The sequence below is a fragment of the Strigops habroptila genome, chromosome 5 (assembly GCF_004027225.2).
Source record: "Strigops habroptila isolate Jane chromosome 5, bStrHab1.2.pri, whole genome shotgun sequence".
Taxonomy (NCBI): domain Eukaryota; kingdom Metazoa; phylum Chordata; class Aves; order Psittaciformes; family Psittacidae; genus Strigops; species Strigops habroptila.
In genome coordinates, this window is record NC_044281.2 from 2504443 (window position 1) to 2528282 (window position 23840).

The 23840-nt window shown below is 44.1% G+C and overlaps 1 protein-coding gene across 1 annotated transcript in view; it reads right to left on the reverse strand.

The window, feature by feature from the left end:
• Positions 1–23840, reverse strand: part of CHUK (component of inhibitor of nuclear factor kappa B kinase complex) — a 27064-nt gene continuing 3224 nt past the window's right edge. The window contains exons 4-21 of the mRNA XM_030488839.1: positions 22375–22444; positions 20809–20897; positions 20033–20122; positions 19339–19463; positions 18017–18124; positions 15864–15999; positions 15039–15233; positions 14443–14545; positions 12100–12223; positions 10786–10937; positions 9638–9699; positions 7118–7227; positions 6193–6242; positions 5354–5450; positions 4433–4580; positions 3855–3991; positions 2376–2475; positions 1–513 (exon numbers count right to left, since the gene is read on the reverse strand). Coding sequence (XP_030344699.1) covers positions 487–513; positions 2376–2475; positions 3855–3991; positions 4433–4580; positions 5354–5450; positions 6193–6242; positions 7118–7227; positions 9638–9699; positions 10786–10937; positions 12100–12223; positions 14443–14545; positions 15039–15233; positions 15864–15999; positions 18017–18124; positions 19339–19463; positions 20033–20122; positions 20809–20897; positions 22375–22444 — 1923 coding nt within the window. The 3' untranslated portion in view covers positions 1–486. The remainder of the gene's footprint in view (positions 514–2375; positions 2476–3854; positions 3992–4432; positions 4581–5353; positions 5451–6192; positions 6243–7117; positions 7228–9637; positions 9700–10785; positions 10938–12099; positions 12224–14442; positions 14546–15038; positions 15234–15863; positions 16000–18016; positions 18125–19338; positions 19464–20032; positions 20123–20808; positions 20898–22374; positions 22445–23840) is intronic.

A 23840-nucleotide genomic window follows, 5' to 3' on the forward strand; every position in this document is an offset into this window, starting at 1 on the left:
GAGAGCTTCTCCACAGCGTTTATTGCGATTAACTCTATTTAAAATATATATATGTATATAATCTATACATTCATATTACACACGTGAGAAGCACGGGGCGGGGGGGGTGGGGGGGGGAGAGGGGAAGCAGCATCCCAGCCCTGAGGCAGCTGCCACCGGTCCCTCTCCTCCCTTCCTTCTGTCCATCCGCGATAAGCTCTGTGGGGACAAGCCCCCATCGCCGGTGTCCCCGCTCCTGCAGGCAGCCAGCACTGCAGCTGTGTCTCCAACAGGTAGTGGTTGAGTTAAGAACCCAACAAGGCAGCAGCATGGAAAACCCTGGTGGTTATTGCTGGTGGCGGATCTGCTCCTGAGCACCAACGCCTTCGGAACCAAGTCCGCTAAGGGTTACAAAACACAAGGTGGTTGACGGACCAGTCACATCGATGCCAAGTCACCTCTCAGCATGCAGGCACTTTGCAGACAGCAGCACGGCAGCTCCTTGGGCTATTTGAGCCAGCTCCAATCAAAACTCTGGAAGAAGAAGCAAGGAAACAACTGAAATGCAGGAAAACTGCTCTTGAATGTGTATTTCCTAGGTGGTGATCAAAAGACACTCGCTATCCAGCATACTCTCTCTTCCCAAGGGATCATGTTGATCTAGCAGCTGAAAAGTAATCTCACAATTTCACAACTCAGCTTGCCCCCAGCATGAAGCCCCCCATACTTATTGCAGGGCTCAGGCAACTCCCTTTGGAAATTGTATGTTGAGCCTGCACAAAACCTACCACTGGGGTTCGCAGTGCACCACGGGACATAGTGGTAGGGCAAGAACACAAATAAAAAGAAATTGATCTCAAATGTATGCAAGAATAGATAAAAAGTTCTTGTAATTAATATTTTATCCTATTTTATTCCCCCAAATGAAGAGGACAAAACCCCTTTTCTGCTGCTTTCCTGCTGCCTAACTTCTGTCCCGATGCAAGAAAAAGTAGAAAAAAAACCCCAAACATGACAAAACAGGTGCTGATCTGCAGAGTGTGATTCCACAGCAATGAATAATCTCTCTGGGCTAAAACATGCCAGGGACAGACGCTGCACCTTGGGATAAGGGAGATGACAGAGACATGGATGATTAACAGAAGCCAGTCAAACAGCTTCTTTCTCATCTCCAGCCACAGCAAGGACACAAGACAGGAGAGAATATTGTGTTCCACAACTGATACCAGCCCTGTCAGAATGGAACAAAGACAAATAAAGCATTGATCAACCAATGGATGAGACCAGAGTATGCATAATTAGGGCTGTCTTCCCCGCTAACATAATTACTTTGCCTTAACTGGTAGCTAATTTCATTTCCTCACTTGTATTGCTCAATCCCTTGCTATCACAGCGTCATATGCAACTCCTACTAATAAGCTTTCATTTCACAATCCCAAATAACTCAGTAACTCCAGTAAACTCTCAGTTCACTGTTTATGATTATTCATAAACATTAGTACATTAAAATGTTTATGAATTACAAGAGCTCCATTTCATCAACCACCTCCATTTCCCCAACCCTCTGTTCACTGTTATTTCAGCAGTTACAACTGGTAAACACCTTCAACTTCAAGCTTTAAGAAGCTTCTTGAAAATCTAAGTTACAGCACAGCGGTGGATCTTTGACTTCTTTACACAACTGCAATAAATTTGTTAGATAATCTCATGCTAACAGAAGCTGTATGGACTTTTCTCTGTTATAAACAGGTCAATCTACATGCCTTATTGTCCTTTTCTCATTATATTCATACATGTGCTTATATGATACAGCCTCCAAAATCAGCAGAGAGCCTCTTCTAAAACACCAGCATTCTGAGGTGCTCCTTATTATTCTGGTAACCAGGCTCTTCTGAGCATAAACTTACTGGCTTCAATTCGTAGTTCAGGAACAGAGTTTCAGATGGCATCAAAGCCTCTGGGTAATCACTATTTACTTTCGTTATTTCTTGCTACTTCAAATACCAACTTGTGCAAAGAGCCTTCTTAAAACTCTCTAAAGCCTCGCTTCTGCCATGAGGAGAGCTTCAGTTAATGATCAGGAAAGGGCTCTGGAAATGGAAAACCCTGCCCACTGCAGTGCAAGGACACAGACCACAGCTCTCCAATTGAGAATGCAACCAGTATGCAGAGCAAGCTTGATCAGCCCACAGAACAGCCGACTCCACCATGCAGACCACTTGGCTGACACTAATACCAAGGGCTACCTTCTAATGTTAGTGGAATCTACAAGGGAGGAAAGCCACAGCAATTCACATCATCACAAATTACCCTATTTAAGGAGCTCTCCACAGCCTCAGAGGACCCTGCTGTGGCTCTTAAAAACGAGGTCCTCAGAGACACATCGACAGACTTACCATCACACTGTTGTTCTGCTCCTGTCTCACCTCCTGCAAAATACTGCTAAAGAGTTCGAGGTAATTCAGATTCTCTTCTATGACATGGACAAAATTTTCCCTGCAGGGAAGGCATAAAATGACAGATTTAAACAACAAAGTAACACCAACATCAGAAGGTTCTGCAGTATGGGGGATAAAAAACAAATGAACAAAACCCAAACAACCCCAAAACCTGACTTGCAGGAGTTGTCTGCAACTCTAGGAGCTACCTTGTAGGGCACAAAAACATGCCTTGAGGTGGCAGATCCCCACTCTGGAAGCATGGATTTGCACTCCTTCCCTACAGAGGAACTGCACAAACCACACTGACAGAACCATGGGAGTGAGCTGAGCACAAGGGGCCTGAAATCACTGCTCACTCCCCATAAGGTTTACATCTCTTGACTCTTTGTATAGTGCCTCATACAGTGAAGTCATGGTTTGAAGAGGAGCTCTGAGGAGACCCAAAGGCTCAGGAAAGCAGCTATAAAAGGTGATCACCCCACATTACCCAGAGGTGAAAATCGCCCCACAGCAGCAGGCAGAAAGAAGGAAGGGGAAAGGTTGCTCAGGGTTTCAGGAAAACCAACTGACTTCCAGCAAAAGCCTGCTTAGAAGATGTGTATCTTCAGAATCCAGGTACTGCCCTAACCACCCAAAAATGGTTTGGTGCTGATGTTCAACCAGCACTGCTGCAGATCAAGGGCTGAGCAGTCTTCGAGGGGCACCTTTCCTTCCATTATGTTGACTGGAAGTAAAATTACGAACAAAGCAGAGAAAAGCCTCTCAGCTCCTGGCAACTCTTACTTAGCTGTGACTGGCTGAAAGAGAGGGGCCTTAATTACCAAATCCAACCCCAAGACAGAATTACATGACACGCAAGAAATGTCTAGCACAGTGCTTTAGCTGACAGCAGTAAGTGAAACTTACTCAGGAGCAGAGAGCAGAGTTTTCTGAATAGAGTTCAACCTAATTCCTGATCGTTTTAGAGCACAATTGAGCTACTGACACATTTTTTTGAGGGATAAATAAAGCCCCAGATATTGAACCAGATGGATTGCTTAGTACTGACCCTAACTTAAGTCCTCCCTTTGAATTAAGATGTTTTAAAACCACTGAAGCTGTAAGCAGCACTAAATATGGTATGATTTATCTGGGATTTGCACCAGAACCTGGGCATGAAATGATATTGCATTTCAACTCAAAATCTCATTGCTGCGGTATGGCCAGAGGTAAGTTACTAGAACTCCTGTCAGGAGTGGAACGATCTTGCCTTCGGAGACAGTCTGGTATGCCAGAACTTCCCCTGCCCAGCATATCCAAAACCCACCACATGGGATGTGGTGAGGACATGCCCCCTCAGCGCTGGAGACTCCAGTGGCAGAGGACAGGATTTCAGTGTTCGCACATAAAATGACTACACTGAGCTCTCTGCAGTGCTCTCCCAACAGCTCTTACCCATCTTCAGGAGTTGCCATAGAGGACAGAGGATGAGGTACATTCCCTGAGGAGCCCTGTGGGAGCCACGTGGCTGCTGGTGTTGAGGTTGTCCCTTCCAGGCTGGAGCTTACCAGTGATCGAGAAGAGCTCTGAGTCTGGAAAAAGAGAAATTCATCTCTTGGCAATGGGCAAGGGAGGTCTTAGTCAGGCTTATTTTCTATACACTGTTTGTAACATATGCATGCAAACTAGGCCATGTCTGCGGCTGGCAAGTCAGCTGGTACAAGCCTGCAGAGTTCTGGTACCAATGTCACCGATGTGACATTGTACAATGTTGTACATGACATGTCTTCTGTGCTGAAGAATTAGGAGGTGATGCCATGTCCTAAACTGCAAGCCATGCACAGCAGCAGCAATCCCGAAAGGGAAAAGACATAGAGGTTTCCTATGCTGATCTTAAACATGGGCATGTGGAAATCAGCTTCAGCTGTGCGGTCACTATAATCAATGCAGGAAAAGCAGTGTAGTCTTAAAACAACTTAAGCTAATCAGGAAAGCACCTGGTTTGCAGCACAAGAAGTCCAAAAGCTACTTACACAAGCAATTTTCAGCAAATGCCAGATCTCCCTTTGTCTTTTGCCCTGCATCTGCATCACCGAGTTGTCAGCTTCCTTGATGTTATTCAGAGCCACTTCAATCTTTGGAAGCAAGTCAATAATCTTCTGCTTACAGCCCAAGAGCTTGCTGTAATAGAAAGCAAACACAAAGTTACTTTTCAGCTTGTGCAGCAATATGTGCTGGCAAAACCAAAAGCCTCACCTTGGGATTCAAGAAAAATATTGTGAGAACATATCTGTGACAACTGCAGGTACAAAACCTGTACGACTGGAGGGACCCCTGGACCTCACCAAGTCCAGTTAAGACTCAAAAAAGGAGGCAGAAAACACTACCTACAATACAGGCTCTTCTTATTTGAAATGCAAAAATGGATCCTGATGATAAGGGAGAGCACAGCAACTCAACCATGGGACTTTATCCATCTTCTCTGGCCTGTGTTGGTATCTATGTGCTGACCATATCATAGCTTTCTTTATGGGCTCTACTAAGCATAAGCCACAACTAAATCATGTTTTGCTGACTACTGAGATTTGTATAATGACATTTTTTCTGAGCTACTTGAAGAATTAATGAAAAAAATCACTGTGGTATCTTCTCAGCTGTTACACAACTTTTTTCCCCTTTAAGACTGTAATCCCAACCTAAACACTGGCAGAATTTGTCTCATTTTAAAGTGAACTCTTGGATGCTATTAGTACAAGCCATTGCATTCTCCTCCCCTTCTCTATTAGCTACACAAGTTAGCTACATGTTTTAAAGAAGTAATTGGAAATTCAACACAGACACAAAGCAGCAGAATTAGTACTGCAAAGAAAAATGTACACCTGCAGATCAAGCTTTTGGGCTCTGATCTCCATGGTTTTCCCTCTCCTCTCCTGCTTTCCAAGTTGCATTTGTACCTGAGATGTCCGAAGAGCTCCTTGAGAACTCGGTCTTGGCTCTGTACTGTCTGCACAATGATCTTCACCATGTCCGTGCTGTCACTGTAGGCATGATCTAGAAGGGCCATCAATCACCACATTAGTAAAATGCTTTTCCATGAGGAGTCACTCGGGACACAAATGCCCAGAGTCAAGGAAAGATCTGATTTAATGAGTGCAGCCAAACAAAACAAAACAAAACAAAATGGAACATTTAAACATCTTAAAACCTGTCACAGTCTCTCATTAGGCACAGCTCTTCCTTAATGTCTCTCCACAGTGATGCACACAATTCCAGCCACTCTTGCTGTCCAGATACTGGCTTCAATGAGGACTGCCAAATACACAAGTAACTAGATCTTTCTGCTCACCAGTTACTATGTTAAGAACATAATAATCCCCAAACACGGGACTGCCTCCACTATAAGAGGGAGGAGAGGGAGAAAAGAAACTGCCCTTGGCTTGGAATGATGACAGAGGAACAACAGTTCTTTCCATGTCTGGGGGGCGTAAAGCAACAGTACTGCAGGCAGGAAAGAAGGCAGAGAATGCCAGAAGGCAGACACATGTTCAGGGCAGATGCTCCAAGACTGAAAACCAAAAGGAAAACCCATGGCTGAGGAACAGGACTACAGAATCTGGGAGAGCTCTAGGCTCTGCACAAAGCAGAAATCATCTTAAGGTATATGCCCTTGAGTCTCGTTAACCTTAATACAGTCATTTGCCTTCTCCTGAACAGTATTTTCTCGGTTTAAGTTCAACAAAATTAGTCATGGGGTGTAAGTGCAAAACATTCTTTCAACCATCTCCTTCCATACCTGGAGGTCTTGTTTTTAACTGCTTGTACAGGTCTATGGCTCTCTGTTCCCTTTAAAAAGAAGAAAAGGATTCATATGTGTATCAACAAGCAGGTGACTCAAGAAAAAGAAAGCCTTGCAATTAAGTTATACCTTACTGAATGTCATTCAGAAGAGCTCTTAGTAACAAAAGATTTAGTGGCTGTTCAATCTCAGTGGCTATTTGATCCCCCTCTTTTATAATTGCCACTTGTTGCTCTCAGCAACAGCCCAAGTACCACTTAGCTCTTTCATATTTTAATACTTAAAAAAATATATAAAGTCAAGTTTCCAAATATTCAAGTATTTATGAGTTGTTCATTATCCTTGCTTGGAAAACACATTAAATGTATTTAACAGGGTTTCCCAACAACCTCAATCTTCTCACTCAACACTACAAAACTTGCTCTTCTCAAATGCAAAAGGAATCCTCTGCATTTTTCAGTGGAGACTAAGATAAATATCTTGGGCCCACCCTCTTCTAAGATGAAATTTCATAGTCAGTGACAGAAGTGTCCTGTTCTCCCCAGCTGTGTTTTCCATGTTTCCCCAGGCCTAGTCATTGTGTGGCTGCAGGGTCAGTTAGGCAAGTTAGATGGGTTTACTCCTATGAATGCATATCAAGCTTCCTTACGCAGCTATCTTCTGGATAAAGCAGTGTCCTATCCTGTCTTATAATGCTGTCAAGTGATGTTAGAACTTCAAGAGGAAGGAGCAGCATACAGACATAAGTGGTAGGATCTTCCCTTTTACCAGCAAAATGATATTAAAACTGATTGCAAACTACTCTGTACTTGCAAAATGGATTCCAAAAGCAGTGATGGAACCACTAACAGAGACAAAAACCCCTCACACACTGAAATACACCAAATCTATGTGCAGTAAAAATACTAAGCAAAGTACTTACAAGCTCTCCATGACCTCTCCTTGGCGCCTCGCATACGGACTCTTCTGAAGCTCTACAATCTCTGTGTGGAGAGCCATGATCTGCTCATCCAGATATCCAATATCTTCAGCCTAATGGTGAAATTTCGGGACATTATCAAACTGAAGAGAGCAATAAAGTAGATAAAGCTCCCCAGAATACTTGTCTGGATAATGGGCTATCTCCACGCAGAGCTTAGGAGAAAAAAGCTCTTTGACATGACGGCTGCTACAATAATTGAGGTTACTGTTCTCAGTGCATGCTATCACCTAGATGCAAATCTCTGACAACCAAACTATATGGAGAATCAGATTTTTCTCATCAACTATATCTCTCTCCAAGATGCACTCTGCACACACACACTCTCTGGCTCTACATGCGTTCCAGCAGTGAAAAGTTTATACTCCTACTCTTACAGTACGGACGGTGGGTGCTCTCGCATTTTAACCTCCCATATGCATTTCAGTCTGACATCTTCCTCAAAGCACTATAGAACATACCAATCTTCTGCCAAGCCCCCACGGTAAGATAGGTGAGGCAGCCAACAACGCTTCTGAGCATGAGGAGTAGGTATGTGGAGATCCCCAGCATCGTTAAGGCAGCACTGGTCACTGTGATGGGTCTATAGTGCCATGGACTGTGGGCATTGATCTGCCTTCCTGAGAAAGTTTTTTGAGGTATTTCAGCTTTTCCTTTCTGACCTGGGACCTGAAAATTGAACATTTTCCAGAACATCCCTTGCCATAGGTCTTGCAGGTAAAGAATAACCGAAGAAGAAACAAGAAAGGAGAAGGAGAATGTGAAGTAAACCCTGTTATCAAAAGGAATGTCTTTATCTGGGGCGCTATGACTCACCACACAGCATAACTGTGGCTCTTGGCTTCAGAGAAGTTAAGCTACCCACTAGACAGACTGACACACCACTCTGTATTACAGAGCAAACCACTTTCCATTCCTGATAACTGGACATGGTGCAACCACACATGGGGACTGCACAGCTTGAAGACAACATAATTCTGACGGTTTGCTAAGGAAATATTTGGTGAGGTTCCTGGTTTGCTGGAAACAGCCAGTGCCAGCTTTGAGTTATGCTGCTAGAAGCAGCCTCCATTTTATCTTTCTTGCTTCTTTACAGGGAGCAACAAGATCCCAAAATTTAAAGAGCTGAACAGAGGTGAATTCAGGTGGGAATCCCAATTCCCCTCTCTCTATCAAATGACCAAGCAGAATCAAGGCTCCAAGAACCTTTTGACTTAGATGAAGATAGAACCTGAACTACCCAGCCTGCTCCTTCAAGGGGGGAAAAAATAGGCAATGTAATTTATTGTTTGTGTTTCTAATGGTGTCTGGGATTTTTATGTATTAATCACTGTGCTCTGTATTACTATGAGAGCCAATATAAAAACACCCTGGAGGGGAGAGCAAAAATGGAAGACATCAGCCCAGCAAACCATGTGCCAGTCCTGGTCAGCAGAACATGCAATGTTTTTGGCACTCCTGCAGCTACCTACTATCACAGAGCACAAAGAAGAGAGTAAGTACTTCTGGAGATGTTTTAAAGACCTTTACTCTGAGAAATACATTACAAATGTGCTGGCTTTTCCTTGCATTTCTTCTGAATGCTCCCCTCTCCCAAGCTTTATTCAATGCATTCAGTAGAAAAGAAGAAGAAACAGCTTTTGACAATGAACTACAATCATCCCAACTCTGTCTCTAGTTTTCAGAGCTAAAATCTTACTCCTTCCCTATAAAGGTCTGGACAGAACTGGAGGCAGAATTATTCTGTCAAAAAGGCCTCTTTTTGACATTTCCAATCATTTCCCGTGGAGATAAAATCAAAATGCTTATTCCTTGAAGTCAGAGATCAGAATTCCAAGCATTTCAACTAGCCTTTCTCACAGAACTAACTCTCCGAGAAACAGAAAGCTGTTCTCAGCTCAACTGTCCATAAACGACAAGTAGAAACATCTCTTACCTTTTAGGATTACTCAGAGTAACAACTGGTTCTGGCTCTGCTTTAAACTCTTTAAGGATGACTCTTACTAAAAACTATTTTTGTATTTACTTGCAGAATACTAGAAATTTACTCTGGCTGTACTCCTAAATGAAGTACTGCAATTTTGAAGTAACTGCAGAGTGTCTGGTATCATTTACAGCTTTAGCAATGGAAATTGTTGTGTGCAATCAATCCAACCAGGAAGACTTTTGTCTATAGCACCACCATTTCTCCTAGGCAATAAATAATGTGTCTATAGCTTACTTTCCTGTATAGACAACTGAGCCTAGTGACATTTGTGTTGCTTTTGTTCAAGTCACTCGATTCAAGCAACCTGGTGTCTGGGAGCTGTTTCTTTTTTAATGCACCTACAGTGATATTCTCATTCCCACAGCAGGCAGGATATGAAACACTGAAGGGACAGAGCAGTGGCATATATGACACTTTAAGTTCCTGCCATGACCTCCTTCACACAGAGATAATGAAGCTTCTTTAATATCCCCTACCTGTGCACACTGAGAAGCCTTCTCTTCCATCTCCTTCCAGGCTTTGAGCATCTTTTCTGAAGCTTAAGAGAACAGACTTGTTAATTTACAAAAAGATATAGACACAAAAATAAAGCATAACTTGAACTTTACATACATCAATTGAATTTCAACACAAAGAGCATGACAGAGTTTCCAAGCAGGAGTCATGACGCAGAAACCACAGAGATAAAGTTGCAGCTTAACAACTCCATGCTTGACCTTAACTCACCTACAAGCCCATTGATAGGATTTATAGAATCACAGAATCCCAGACTGGTTTGAGTTGGAAGAGGTCTCAAAGCTCATTCAGTTCCAACCCCCTGCATTGGGCAGGGACACTTTCCACTAGAACAGGTTGCTCAAATTTCACTGTTCATAATCACCAGCCTAAAATGAGTCTTTAAACTCCACCATTAGGCTAAACAACTGCCACTTCTGATTAAGCACCAGTTCACAGAGTCTTTCTATTTTCCGTTATCAGCCTGCAGCCCAGCCATAATTTTTAACTCAAGTTTCAGTTTTTAGCCATATATCCAAGCTCTGCATAAATCTTACTATTCTCCTCTGGAAAGTATTTGTAAGATCCAGATATCTCTTTGTCACTAAAACTGTAGCTGGTGCTTTCTCCACCTCGTGTCTCACCCTGCTACCTCAAGATCTCTCTTAGCATTGCTCAAAACAGGGTTCCCACAGTTGCCATGGGTGGTCAGTGGCCTTTCCACTGTCCATCCAGTGCAGCAACTCTGCCCTCCACTTTATGCCCAGTGACAACTCCAAATGAATCAGACTCTGAATGAATAAATAGCAAACATTTACATCACCACTACTATTAATACTCCCATTTTCTTAGCTTGGCGTTCTCAGTAGGCAACAGCTGACCACTGGTTTCACTGTCACTGAAGGTTTCCATAAACACCGTGGTTTTTATCCTCCTGCCTTTGCTTCTGCCAAACTCTTCTCCCGCATCTGCCTCAGCTAAAACATACCCATAAAGATGCTGAGGAACATAATGGCAGTTCCTGCATTAATTTCCTTTTAAGCCAGTTCTTACCCATAGTCCTTCATAGTCAGTCTGAGCCTTTATAGGATCAGACAAGACACTCAGACAAGTATTACACAACACGTACATATGCCATAAGCCATCTGGTCACTGTATCTCTCCAGGTCAAGGCGAATGCTTTGATGAAAGAATTCCAGCTTGGCTTTCAGTTGCTGGGATGCTGACACCATGTTGTTTTTCATTTTGATTAGGTTGGCGTTGTACCGAAGAAGACTGAGCCTAACAAAGGAAGCAAGAACAGCACATTAGTTGAAAAGCATATCTGGACTTCTGTTACCTGAAGGAAAGACACAGGTAGCAAAACATTTTGGAAGATCCTTGGAACAGGGACTCTCAGTGGGGTCATCTCAATTCTCAGACACTGCAGGTCTTCAGCAAGCAACAGAGAAAGTCCTTCCTCCTTTCCCACTATTTTTGTCAAGCTCAGTTGAACAGCCCTTGCAGTGTAGAGTATTTCTTAGCATTTAGAGGGTCCTGTAGTGCATGTTGTCCTTGGTGATTGCTGGCACCTTTTTTATCACTTGAGAATAATGACACTGCCCATTCTGTGATTCAATCACAGGACAAAACCCTACAAACACAACAGTTTCACTCATTCTGTCACTTGGGAAACAACCACCCTGGGTTGCATTAGGAGGAGCGTTGCCAGCAGGCTGAAGGAGCTGATCCTTCCCTTCTATTTCAGCACTGGTGGGACCATACCTAGCTCCAGTTCTGGGCTCCCCAGAGACATAGGCATACTGGAGGAAGGCCAGGAAGGTTATAAAGGGACTGCAAGATGCCTCCTATGAGAAAAGGCTGAGGGAGCTGGGACTGTTCAGCCTGGAGAAAAGACGGCTGAGTAGGGATCAAAATGTACAAATACCTGCAGTGAGGGTACATAGAGAACAGAGCCAGGCTCCTGTCAGTGGTGCCCAGTGACAAGGCTAAAGACAATGGGCAAAAAACTGACACAGTAAATTCCCTCTTAACATCAGGAAACTCTTTTTTTACTGTGAGGGTGACTGAGCACTGGCACAGATTGCCCAGAGAGGTTGCGGAGTTTCCATCCTTGGAGGTATTTAAAAGCCCAGTCCTGGGCAACCAGCTGTAGGTGACCCTGCTTCACCACGGGGGGTTGGACTGGGATGACCTCTAGAGGTCTGCGAGGCTGTGACTATATTCAAGGTTATTTCCAGTTATTATGCATGTCAAGCACCATGCAGTACAATTCCTGGAGTGGAATAAGCTCCCCTAGATATATTTTATGACTTAAAAGTATAGAATAGCAAAGGGCTGTAAAACTTTGGGTAACGAAAACATCCCGAGATATACATTTCCATGCAAACAGTCTCTGTACTAGCATAATAAAGGATCTTCTGAATGAGAAGTGACAACTTACATGGCAGCTCTCTGGCCCTGGAAGAGCCTGCTATAATCTTCCTTCAGCCCAATCACGTAGTGAACTGCTTCTGCCCATACTTTGCGCAGCTGAGAAATTGGCAATTGGATTTTACTATCCTGTACTGAATGCAAGAAAAACACAAATGTGCACAAATGAAAGGACAACTCTAGAGAAGAACTTCAGTGCTTACAACATTCCCAGTGCTTCAGGTGCCTAAACTAAGGGATCAAGCCATGGAAGACCTGCTCCAGTGTGTATAAGCTTTACACATTACAGCCCCCCAGTTATCTGACAGCCTCCTGCCAGCCAGGCAACTACTCATGTTTGAACTCACAGCTGCAGGAGCACTGATCTCTTTGAGAACGTTGGTCTATTGGCACTAGCAGACATACTGCACGAAACACGGCACAAAGCAGGACCCTGGACTGGTTTTATCCAGAAACTCTTATCTAAAGCACTAGCCCAAGCTAGCAAAGCAGATTTAATTGATCCATTTAATCAGCTGAAATCAGTCACTGTCCTGATCAGGTCTTTCATCTGAAAACATCTTCAAATCTTTCGATGCTCCCTCCCAGATTCCCAATGTAGATGTTTAAGAGAAAAAGACACAGGACTTCTGTGTGCCCCCCTACAGAGATGGGGAACTATCAATACACTGGGACGTCAATAAACATGTTGTAAAAAGCCTTAGCTCCAAGAGATCCAGCACAATGATGCCATGCAATGAGATTCACCAGTATAAAATAGCCCAGAACACAAAAAAAGCCAATCAGGATAAACCTGAATGAGAGTAAAAGGAGATACGGAAAACCAGCACAACTGCAGAGCTAGGCCAAAGAAAATTAAGCTACTTAACAGTATGTCACAAGGCATTGCCTTTACATGCAGTATCCTAGTAGATGTCTCCTGTCCCTTGACATTCTTTTCTCTTTCACACAGGTATACAAGGTCCTTTGCACAGCTTGTACACTTTCATAGAGGTATACTGGGTCCTGCAGATGACTGCTATCATTTCAGGAGACACATAAGGGAAGCTGTAAGCAGAGAAGCAGCTTTCATGCATGGTCTAAAAGCCTGATGATGGCCAGGCAGCAGCACCAGCACTAACAGGGACCCACTGGAGCAGACCCCACCATGCAGCAGCAGACAGGTTCTACTCCCAACAACTCAAAATGAAGGAGGGGCCTGGAGTCCCTCCGTCACTTGGCTCTGCTTGGTGAGACCAGAAGTAGGATCAGAGCTATGGGGTTGTGGACGCATTATGACTAGAACTGAAAACTGTCACGAAGACGGTACAAGAGGTTTTGAACCTCTGAAGTGTCTCTGAAGACCAGCACTAACTCCCAATGGAATGACAGCAGTCCTGCAACTGGTGTAATGTGCACAAAAACACACTGGCTTGGCTCTGTTATCAGAGCAAGGTGGATGAATGATCAGCAGCATAGAATGAGGGACCTGTTCTTTCACTTAGGTGAGACACGAGAGATGGATCACAGCTGAAATGCAACTATCACAGGCAGTGAGAGGGAAAAAAGGTAATATGTATCCTCAGGATGCTGATGTAGGGTGCAGAAGCATAAATCTAGGAGAGCTGTAGGAGGGCAACTGCTCATGGACATCCAAAGCTCAGGAGAAAGGACTGCAAGAAGCTGAAACCTGTTTGTACCTGTGCATGGTGAGGGGAAGAAGGGATATACATACAACTTCCACAGATGCTAAACCCTAAGATACGAAGGTCCCTGACCCTTGGTACCACCAAAGGACTTCTATGTGGGCTATCACTCAAGTTCTGCAAACATCTCCCAGCATGACGTCACTGCAACACTCTGGGTGTGAAGGGACAACACCCTTCAGCAGAGCAGAAGGCTGTGCAAACGAAACCAGAGCCCCCAGGTCAGAACCTTCTTTCCAGGATGTAGTGCACAGACATAACAACAGGTTTCCCTCTCTAGGCTACAAGATTAGGTTGCATGTAAACCTTCATTCACATCATGGCTTTGTTTAAGTGGGGCATTGCTTAGGTTAAGGTGTTGAGGTGGGGTAGATGCTGTTCAGTGCAGGGAATTTAATACTAGGGCAAAAACCTTAAGTGAATTCTAAGCAGCTCTATAGAAGAGTTTCTGAAGGGTGAGCAAAAAATTCTCTGAACTGTTAGATGAAGCAAATGGGGAGACATAGCTCCATAGAATAAACATTGTTAGGCTGCTCCTCGTTCTTAAATGGTCTCTTTGAATTAGATAGTGCCCTTCAAGATAACACACATATTTCTATGGCAAATCTACTTTCCTACTACATGAGAAGCAGCACTTTCAGTTCCCAGCTGTTCTCCAGCATACTTACCAATGTAATTTACACAGTCAGACAGACTCCGCGAAGCAAAGGGTCCATCATAGACAGTTTTGCTTTTGTCAAACAAATAGACCATGTAGCTATCCCAGCCTCTCTGGTAGGAGAAGAAAAGAGAACATAAAGAAATCCCGAACATAGCTCCTACTAACCCAGAGGGTCCTGGTTACATCATTCTGGGTACATACTCAGAAGGTCAGGTGCCTTAAAAAACTGATCTTGAGAAGACCCACAGAAACACAGGAACCTTTGCTAACAAGTTACTGTATTTAAACATTTAGATATCACTATAGGAATACTTATGCTATCATATTTAGACTATAAGTAGGAACTATTTAGCCCAGATATAGACTACTTAGCCCAGATACAGAATATATATAGAATATTTAGACTAAATATTGGAATATATACCATAGGAATCTGTCATTGGGTAATCTCACGTTACACAATAAAGGATATAATACTAGACCTGACACTACTACACTTAAAGAGCAAACTGTCTCCACTGGGAGAAGATGAGGGCAATTTATCTTCCCCAAGATTTTAAAATCCCTGAGAATGTGACATTAAACAAACAGAATCATTCTTACTACGCCATCAATCACACACTGGGAAGCAGGTTTCCGAGGGTCCAGGCAAATCCCTGTCTCTAACAGCAGTTCCTGATTTCCAGTACTAATTCCAGTTTCAAACTCAATCCGAATCTGAAGAGAATGAAGGCTTTCCTCGGGATGCAAGAGAAATGAAACAATCTTGGCAGAGGTCATATTTAGGATGTGTACTATCTGTAAAAAGAGTACAAGTTGATTACAAGTCACTGGCTATCAAAGATGAAGGACACAAAGGCCTGGGAGGTAGTATGTAGCAATTAACATGTTAGACTGAAAGCATCAGTTGAGTTTTAATGACTACAGTAATCAAGATGAGGAGTAAAGCCCCAGATGACAAAACTCAAAGCCCAGGACTAACTTTTAATGTTAGAGAAACTAGACTTACTCCAGCAAAGCTCCACTACTTGAAGGGCAAGAGTTAGGAGAATGTAATCTCTGTTCTACTACAGGTACATGGACCTGGAGGTCACAGCATCAGCAGTGGAGTTCAGGAAAACTTTTATTAGCAAATATTTAACCATTAATTCATCTTGGCAAGTCCTTTCTGAGGTGACAGACAGAAACATAGGGTCATTCTTCCACTCCAAGTGTAGAGCTAGAGATTAATATTTCTAGTGGTATTTTGCCTTGAGACAGGTACTGGACAGGCTGCACATACACTTGCTTCCTGATACCAAGAAAAACATTCCTCATGATCCTGCAGCTGGATGATGCCAGGATTATAGTTTTGCTCCACTGAACACACCTCCTGTCCTCTGAAATGCTTTCAGTAGGCCTTTACATTCAGTAATAACCCTCACTCACCTTCAAATTCAGTATGTGATCCATTATCAGGAAACACTTTGGACGACTGGTCTCAGGATCTAAACCTCCACCCCTCTGTTGTGGATCCCAATTCAGCATCAGTTGCAACCAATTTTCCATCGGTCCTACAATTAAACTAATCCAGAAGGGATGTAAGAAAGCGTCTACAACACTCAGTCCACTTAGGAAACTAGGGTCTTGCAACAGCAATAAGGTTACAACTCTTAGGTTAGGGACTATATGTGCACAACATATGTGAACATGTGAAAAGTACAGCGAGTACACTGCAGTCGCTCATCTGGAGAGCAGGGGAAGCCTGGGAGGGGAGGAGAACACGTGTAGAGTGAGCATCCCCACTATCCCCACTGTAGTAACAGTCCCAATGGCCTCAGCAGGAGCACAATATACCTTTCACGACACTTCTTCTGACTCCCATTCACTGAACCAAAAGTATCTGGACATGTCAGTAAGACGTATCAAATGGCTAAGGAGGGGAATTGGTTTTTGGTTCTTTTTCCTCCAAAAACTATCTGTGATACAAATAAAACCATATAGTTTTCAATGCCTTGTCTGCAGAATAGCGATCCCCATGCTGCCTGGAAGGTTCTCCTCCATCTTTATCCACATAAGAAGTTAATTATCAAGAATATCTTTAAAGACAGTCCATAGTGCACTGTGCTCACAGCACTGGCACAAAGCTCACTTTTATCATTCTCAACTCCAGTACTTCTCCTAGAAATCTGCCAGTGTCAGCAAGTTGCACTGCAAGGCTGGGCACAGCTGAAGACACAGATGCTAAATAAATGACAAATGAGCAGAGCCTGACTTCTGACTTGGTACAGACCAATTCAGGCTGAAGATCCTCCTGGAGGTCTTTGGTGTGAGCCCTAGCCCAGAGCAGGGCTAATGTCACAGCTGCAGGAGGCTGCTCAGGACTGTGCCCAAGCAAGTCTGGGCAGTCCCCGCAGATGAAGATTCCCCACTGCTTGGGGCCCTGTCCCAGGGATGCACCATTAGCAGAGGGAAACCTTTTCTGTGCCCAGATTTTGTCTCCCTTCTTGTAACTTGTGCTGTTGCCTTTTGTCCTTTCACTTTGCCCCTCTGAGACGAGACTAAAACCGTTTTCTCTGTAATGCCCCAATACATAGTAGAAGACAAAAATCAGATTCCCCTTTGCCTTCTCTTTGCTGGTCTGAAGCAGCCCAGCTTCATGGGCGTCTCCCTATATCATGGAATGGTTTGTGTTGGAAGGGACCTTAAAGCTCCTCCAGTTCCAACCCCCTGCCACGGGCAGGGACACCTTCCACTAGAGCAGGTTGCTCCAAGCCCCTGTGTCCAACCTGGCCTTGAACACTGCCAGGGATGGGGCAGCCACAGCTTCTCTGGGCACCCTCTGCCAGTGCCTCAGCACCCTCACAGGGAAGAGCTTCTGCCTAAGAGCTCATCTCAGTCTCCCCTCTGGCAGGTTCAAGCCATTCCCCTTGTCCTGTCCCTACAGGCCCTTGTCCAAAGCCCCTCTCCAGGTTTCCTGTAGCCCCTTTAGGCACTGGAGCTGCTCCAAGATCTCCCCTTCAGGAGCCTTCTCTTCTCCAGGCTGACCAAGCCCAGCTCTCTCAGCCTGGCTCCAGAGCAGAGCTGCTCCAGCCCTCGCAGCATCTCTGTGGCCTTCTCTGGACTCTCTCCAACAGCTCCACATCCCTCTGAGTTCAGGGCCCCAGAGCTGGATGCAGGACTGCAGGGAGGCATCTCACAGGCTCTGACCACCTTTATGGCCTCTGCTGGGCTTGCAGCAGTTTTTGCAACACAAGTACTAGAAGCTTCTGCTTCCATGGAGCAGCTGACTCAAGTACTTGGTTTACGAGACTCAATGCCATCAAATTATCAGCTAGATGTTGCTCAGTGGCCTTGTGCTACTAGATGGAAAGCAATCACAGATTTCATGCTGCAAGGTGAATTGCCCTGATCCCACAGACTGCCACAGGGTGAACTGCCATTGGAGAGCCAGGTATCAAAAGAGAGTCATATGGTTACAGGCTATTCCTCGACAACAAATGATAGCTCACCAGGAGCTTGGAACACTCCTAAGGAGGAGGAGCCCTCAGTGTAAAAGACAAGCCAAAAATTATGCCGTGTGGCCACAAGGACACACTTACCCACAGAGGCTGTGAGGCTGTGGCAAATGGGTACTAAAGCGAACCTCGCCGTTCATGTCTTCAGAAGCAAAGATGTGCTTTGGATCCTTCTTCTTGATTTTTTCATGCCTAGAAAATTAAATCCTTGGTGGATATACTGACGATGTGACCTTTTTAAAGGCCCAATTGACTATGGCAGCAGCAAAAAGTGCCCCTGGCTTGTAGCTTTAGAAAACAAACTCTTCTTTCAGGACAAAGACAACATTTCCAAACAATCCACCCAGATCTCCAAGCAGAAGAGGGCAGCCCTTGCCATTAACTCTGTCTTGGGAAACATTTCTGCACCTCAGGCAGGGAGGTCTGGACAGCATCAAACAAGAGGGTCAACAGGTAACTGTTCAGTGACCACAGAGCAAACCTGCAAACAAAATCAGCCTCCAGACAGCCAAGATTTGCAAGGGTCACCTGGCAAAACCCTTACCCCAACTTAGTGAAGCAGCTAAGAAGTGTTAGAAACACAGCAAGTGATGTACCAGGGAAAGCAGCGCCAGCAACTCTGCCTCGGTTTCCCCACCCTGGCTCACTACAGCACTTGTCTGAGCCTTGCTGAGAGCTCGACTGTGCCTGGCGCTCTGTCCCAGTCAGCCCCAACTAGAACTGAAGCCACAGGTGTGTCACCTGCACTGTTCTCTTCCTTCTTTTGTGGCTAGGAAAGAGCTGTTTCTAACCTCATTCGTTTTCTGCTACTTACATTAGGAACTCAAGTTTTTGATGTTGGAAAAAATGCAACAAATATTGCACTATTAAAATAATAAAATCCCAAGAATTGGCAGTTACAAGGCGAACTAATGCATGATACTGGTTAAAATTATGCTTTGATAACACAATTTTTTAAGCTAACACTTGCATAAAACCTTGAATTTACTTTTTCTCCTGTTATTATTTCAGTGCTAACAGAAAAGCTAGTTTTGGATTTTTCCTGTTGCAGAATCACGCTTTCAAAAGCCAAGCTTACACACTGTATCCCTCCTTCCCATTATGTTTTCCTGACACCGACACACAGACTGGTTTATAATTCTACTTTTGATTCAAAATTCACTTGTGAAGGAATTATGATGACCAGAGGCTAGTACACAATGTAATAAGCACACACCACAAGATGTATAAATCGCTATTCAAACTGTCTTTGACACTACTAAAGCATTGATGGCTTCTGCAAAGCTTAGCAGACCACCAGCCTCAGCACCTCACAATGAATTTATCACTCTGGTTCACACTGTCACCTCACCACACACAGGAGCTGTCATTCCTTGGCATCATCTCTTGCAGAGTAAGTGTCTTACCAGGTAAATGGCTGTAGATTGTGCAAGAAAGGTCTAAATCCTGCAATACATTCAAACACCATCGTTCCAAAGCTCCAGTAATCAACAGTAACCGAGTAGGACTTCTTTTCAAAGAGTTCTGGAGCCTAAAAAGGATCATAAAAAGACACTTCTTTGAAAGTGGTATATTTCAGGTCATCTATTTTCTTGCATTTCTACAGGGACAAAGCTGTGTCTGGGCATGGCCCCCAGATCCAGAGTGGCACAGGGACCCTACTGCAGCCCTGGTTAGGCTGCCTGGTGGATTCAACCCAAGAGGAGATGGGAGGCATTGGGCTTGTTGGGTCTGGGTCTGGCTGTGGGGAAGCTGGAGGTGGGGCAGGCTTAGAGCAGCCCCCAACTGTGCACACAAACGGATGGAAGGGCCAAACTCATCTTGCAAGTGACAGGAGATACAATGAGGGGCAACAGCCACTGATGACCATCCTGCGAGGTTCAGGTTGAACATGAGGAAACACTTCTTCCCCTGGAGAGCAAACACCCTTGGGACAGGAAAGATAGGATCTCAGGTTTTGGAGGTTTTAGGGCTTTGCTAGGCCATAGTGCTGGTGACAGTCTATAGAAGGCTTCAGCGGGTTCCTTCTGATACACACTCTGTGATTCTATAGCACGTGGCAGTACCACATCACTCACAAATAGAAAAAACACATCTTACCAAATATTGCAACGTTCCAACAAATGAAGTGCATAAACTTCCTTGATCCAGATCCTTTGCATACCCCAGGTCTATTATTTTGTGAACAATCTGTAGACAGTTCAAATAGTCCATGAGAAGAGCAAATTCAGAGATTTAAAAAAAAAAAAACCAACCCACCAAACAACCCCAAATCTGTGCAGTGACATCCATACACACAAGAATGGAAATCCTGGAGAAGATCCGCGGTGAAACTTCAACATGTTACCCAATGTTAAGGCTTGCTGTTTCACCACATATGCTGGCCTTGGCCACCTATCTCAGCATAGACTTGAACTTTATTTAAAGCAGCTTACCAGTTACAGCTTGGCCAAACAAAGTATTTGGCTTTTGATCTGGGAATTGAAATGTATTTGTTTAAAGAGTAACAATAGAGAAAACAATTTTCACTAGGAAATCAATTAGGCTAACTCCCTGAAGTAGCTGGATTTTTCCATGCAGCCCTCAAAGCCACAAACACAGGGATACACTATCATCTCATCTCATTCATATTCTGTTGTATGCAAGGTTCTTGAATGAAAGCGAAAGTTACTTGTTTTTAATGACAAGGATTTAAGAACAAGCAAAACTGTTGGCTTCAAGACAACGTAAACTTTTAGTAAATAGAGTTGAGTTTTCAGCTCAGTTCAATGCCACAAACGACTCGTTCTCTTTTCTCTCTCTCAGGGAAGACAAAGCTGCTGGCAACTTCCAGAAATGACAGTGGGAACACCACTGACAGAGGCCACCTGACTCACCTTCCCACCTTCATCCTGAAGAACAATATTTTCAGGCTTTAAATCTCTGTGTATAATTCTGTTTTCATGCAAATACTGGATACCAGACCCTGAAAGACACATAAACTCACATTGATTAAAGATACATCTGATCAAAATCGAATATACCCAACTTCAGGGTTGACAACAATACATTTTAAAGCACCATTAAGAACTATTGACTTAAAAGATTTGTCACTTTTATACTAGGACTAAACTAGATCCATTCCTCTGCTCTGCAGAAATGGAGGTTGCTACAGAGTTCAGACCTCACAGCATAACTACAGGTCACATCAGAGAAGGCAGCTGAATTCTTCTTCAACTGCAGAGTTACAAAATGAACCACAGCAAGCAGACAAGCAAAACAGATCTCCAAAATGTGCAGGCAGCTTGAAACAACTCTGCATGTCCTCTAGCCTAAGATCTTGGTGAATCAACACAAGATAACACAAAGACCTATTTATATATGGAAGCACATTATGCACGATGCTGAGGAAAGACAAACGGAACAAGAGGAGTTTCTTTTTGACCTAAAAATACTAGAAGTTATACAAGCCACTCTTCGGAAGCAAACTCCCCTGCTTTACTGGTCAGTATTAGCAACACTGAACTTAAGGGTTCAAGGCTTCCCCTCTGCTGGTAGGGGACTGGTCTGCTCAAAGTAGCACTTCACTGACCACTTCTGTCACTCCCACTGCTAAAAAATGAACTTCCATGATGGCTTTAAGGCAATCCATGTGGGGGCTGCCCCCAGGAGGAACTTATGTTCTCAAACTCTCCTTTCTCAGCCACAATTTCCATGGCAGCACGAGCATTTATGGCACCATGTGATCAGCTTGATCTGAAGACCGACCCAGCTAGAAAATACTAAGAATAAAGTAAGTTTTAGCCAGGCTGAAGCCAGCCAGCAAGTTTTCCAGAACTTGCTCCCTGCCTTGGTACAGGAGTGGCAGGGAAGAGAATGGGAGCATGTGCCCAAGAAAAGGCAGAGCAGGACTTTGCCTCGTGGCAACAGTCCACACTTGAGCTGCCTGGAGGGCACTGTGGAGCTTTTAACAAAAGAGAAAGAAGAGAAATCCTGCCTGTTGGAAGCCGAAAATTCACTACTGGTCTGCCCAAGGAACAGCACCGGCCACTTGATAAACGATGATCAAGCATCTCCCACAAGACACAGCCACAAACCAGCAAAAAATTACTTTCAACATCTGAGGGGTTTTGTTTAATGAATTCTCAATCTTGGAGATGTGAAAGTGGAAAGCAAAGGTCCCATGAAAGGCCCAAGGCCAATGTTGTATTTTCTTATCTCCATCATGGGGTATTTTAAGTTTTCCTATGCAAAGGCTACTCCAGCTGCACACAATGTAAAGGTGACTTCTCACCAGCTGTGACTGAAAATACAATAACGGATTATTGTAAGAGAAATACTCAACCAACACACCCCATCAAACACCTTCCCCCATCAGGATAAAGTGAACCATCATGGCCCAAACCTTCACTGGTTTATTTTAAAAACCAAAACACAAGAAAGAAAGGCATTAGACTACATACCAATGTCACTAAGCAGAGAAAGGATTTGACTTTCCTTAAGTCCACAGCAGTTATCCGGTTTGTTTAGCAACTACAGTAAAGAAAAAGATGTTTAGAGCCACATTGTTAACAGTTAACAGTCAAGAACAGCATGTTCCATCCCCTGCTGACACGACACAGGCAACAGCACAGCTCAAATCCAACTTGAGTTGAATGCACTAATCAGCTTTGTGAAATAAAAGCACAGGGGAGGAAAGCAAAAATTCATTGCACAGAGATGGGGTTGAAAAGAAGATTCGAGCTGTTAGAATAACACCACAAAAGGCTGAAAGCCATCAGAAAGCAAACAGGCAAGAGATGCAGGCAGGGTGATACAGCTACAGACAACAGGGATGCTGAAGCTCCTGGAATCTGCTCATTCCTCATCAGCTGAAGTCTGGCTTGATGGATTTAGGAACACCCCAAATGCCTGAAGCAGGACTGCTGCTTGGAAGAACAACTCTCCAGTGAGGAAAATAAACTGAGTGACAAAAAGCAAAAGGAATGGATATGCATCTAAGCCCTTGGCATTCAAACATGGGTCACTGAGAAAACGATGAGAAGGGAAACTAACAGGTTAACTCCTCAGTTGAGTGTAGGCCACAAAAGAGAAGACAACTGCAGTCATTTACAGCTCCCAAAGAGCCCAGCTGGCACAAAGCAATCGCTGGTTTAATCTGAACAAGCTGGCCATGGACACCAACAGAGCCTGTGGACTCAGTGGACTGTACCCAAGTGATACCCTGTTATAGAAAAGCCACCCAGGTATCAGACCCCACTGCAAGAGGCTGACAAACACCGTGCAGCCACCTCTGCAGTTACCCGTTGTCAGTCCCATGCCCATAAAGCTGCCTGAGCCCTGGAGGGCCCAAGGCACAGTACCACCAGGCTTCTAGGTTGCCCACGTAGTTAATCCCAAACTAAAAAGCAACTCATTAGCCTCTGCATCACTGGAGTGTCCACAGCATGGACCAGGACCTAAACTCTCAAACCTGCCTCCACTCTAAACTGCTTTATCTCTCTTCTCCCTTGCCCTGAATTTTTCTCCTCTAGTGAAAGGTATGGTAGAAGCACCATAGGAACCCCATCCTAACCACTATCTTCATGACCTTCACGACCAATAAGTAGCTTCAGCAATTTCCCGTGTACACCCCAAGTCAATCAACATGTGATTTGATTTTTACTATACTAAAGGCTTCTATAGATGACCAAGGAATGGTCATCTATAGATGCACTGCAGACACCCCTCCCATGATACAATCCTCATGGTTTTGCCTGCCTCCCACACTGCAGGCACAACCAGTACTCAAACCTCTATGGGAGAGAAGCCAAACTTCAACATCTCACTCCTTAAGTTCTGGGTAGATGTGCTGAACAAGAACGGAGAGGGGCAAAGCCAGAAATCAAGCTCAGAGCTCACAGCACTACCCTGAAAGAGCACAGGCATA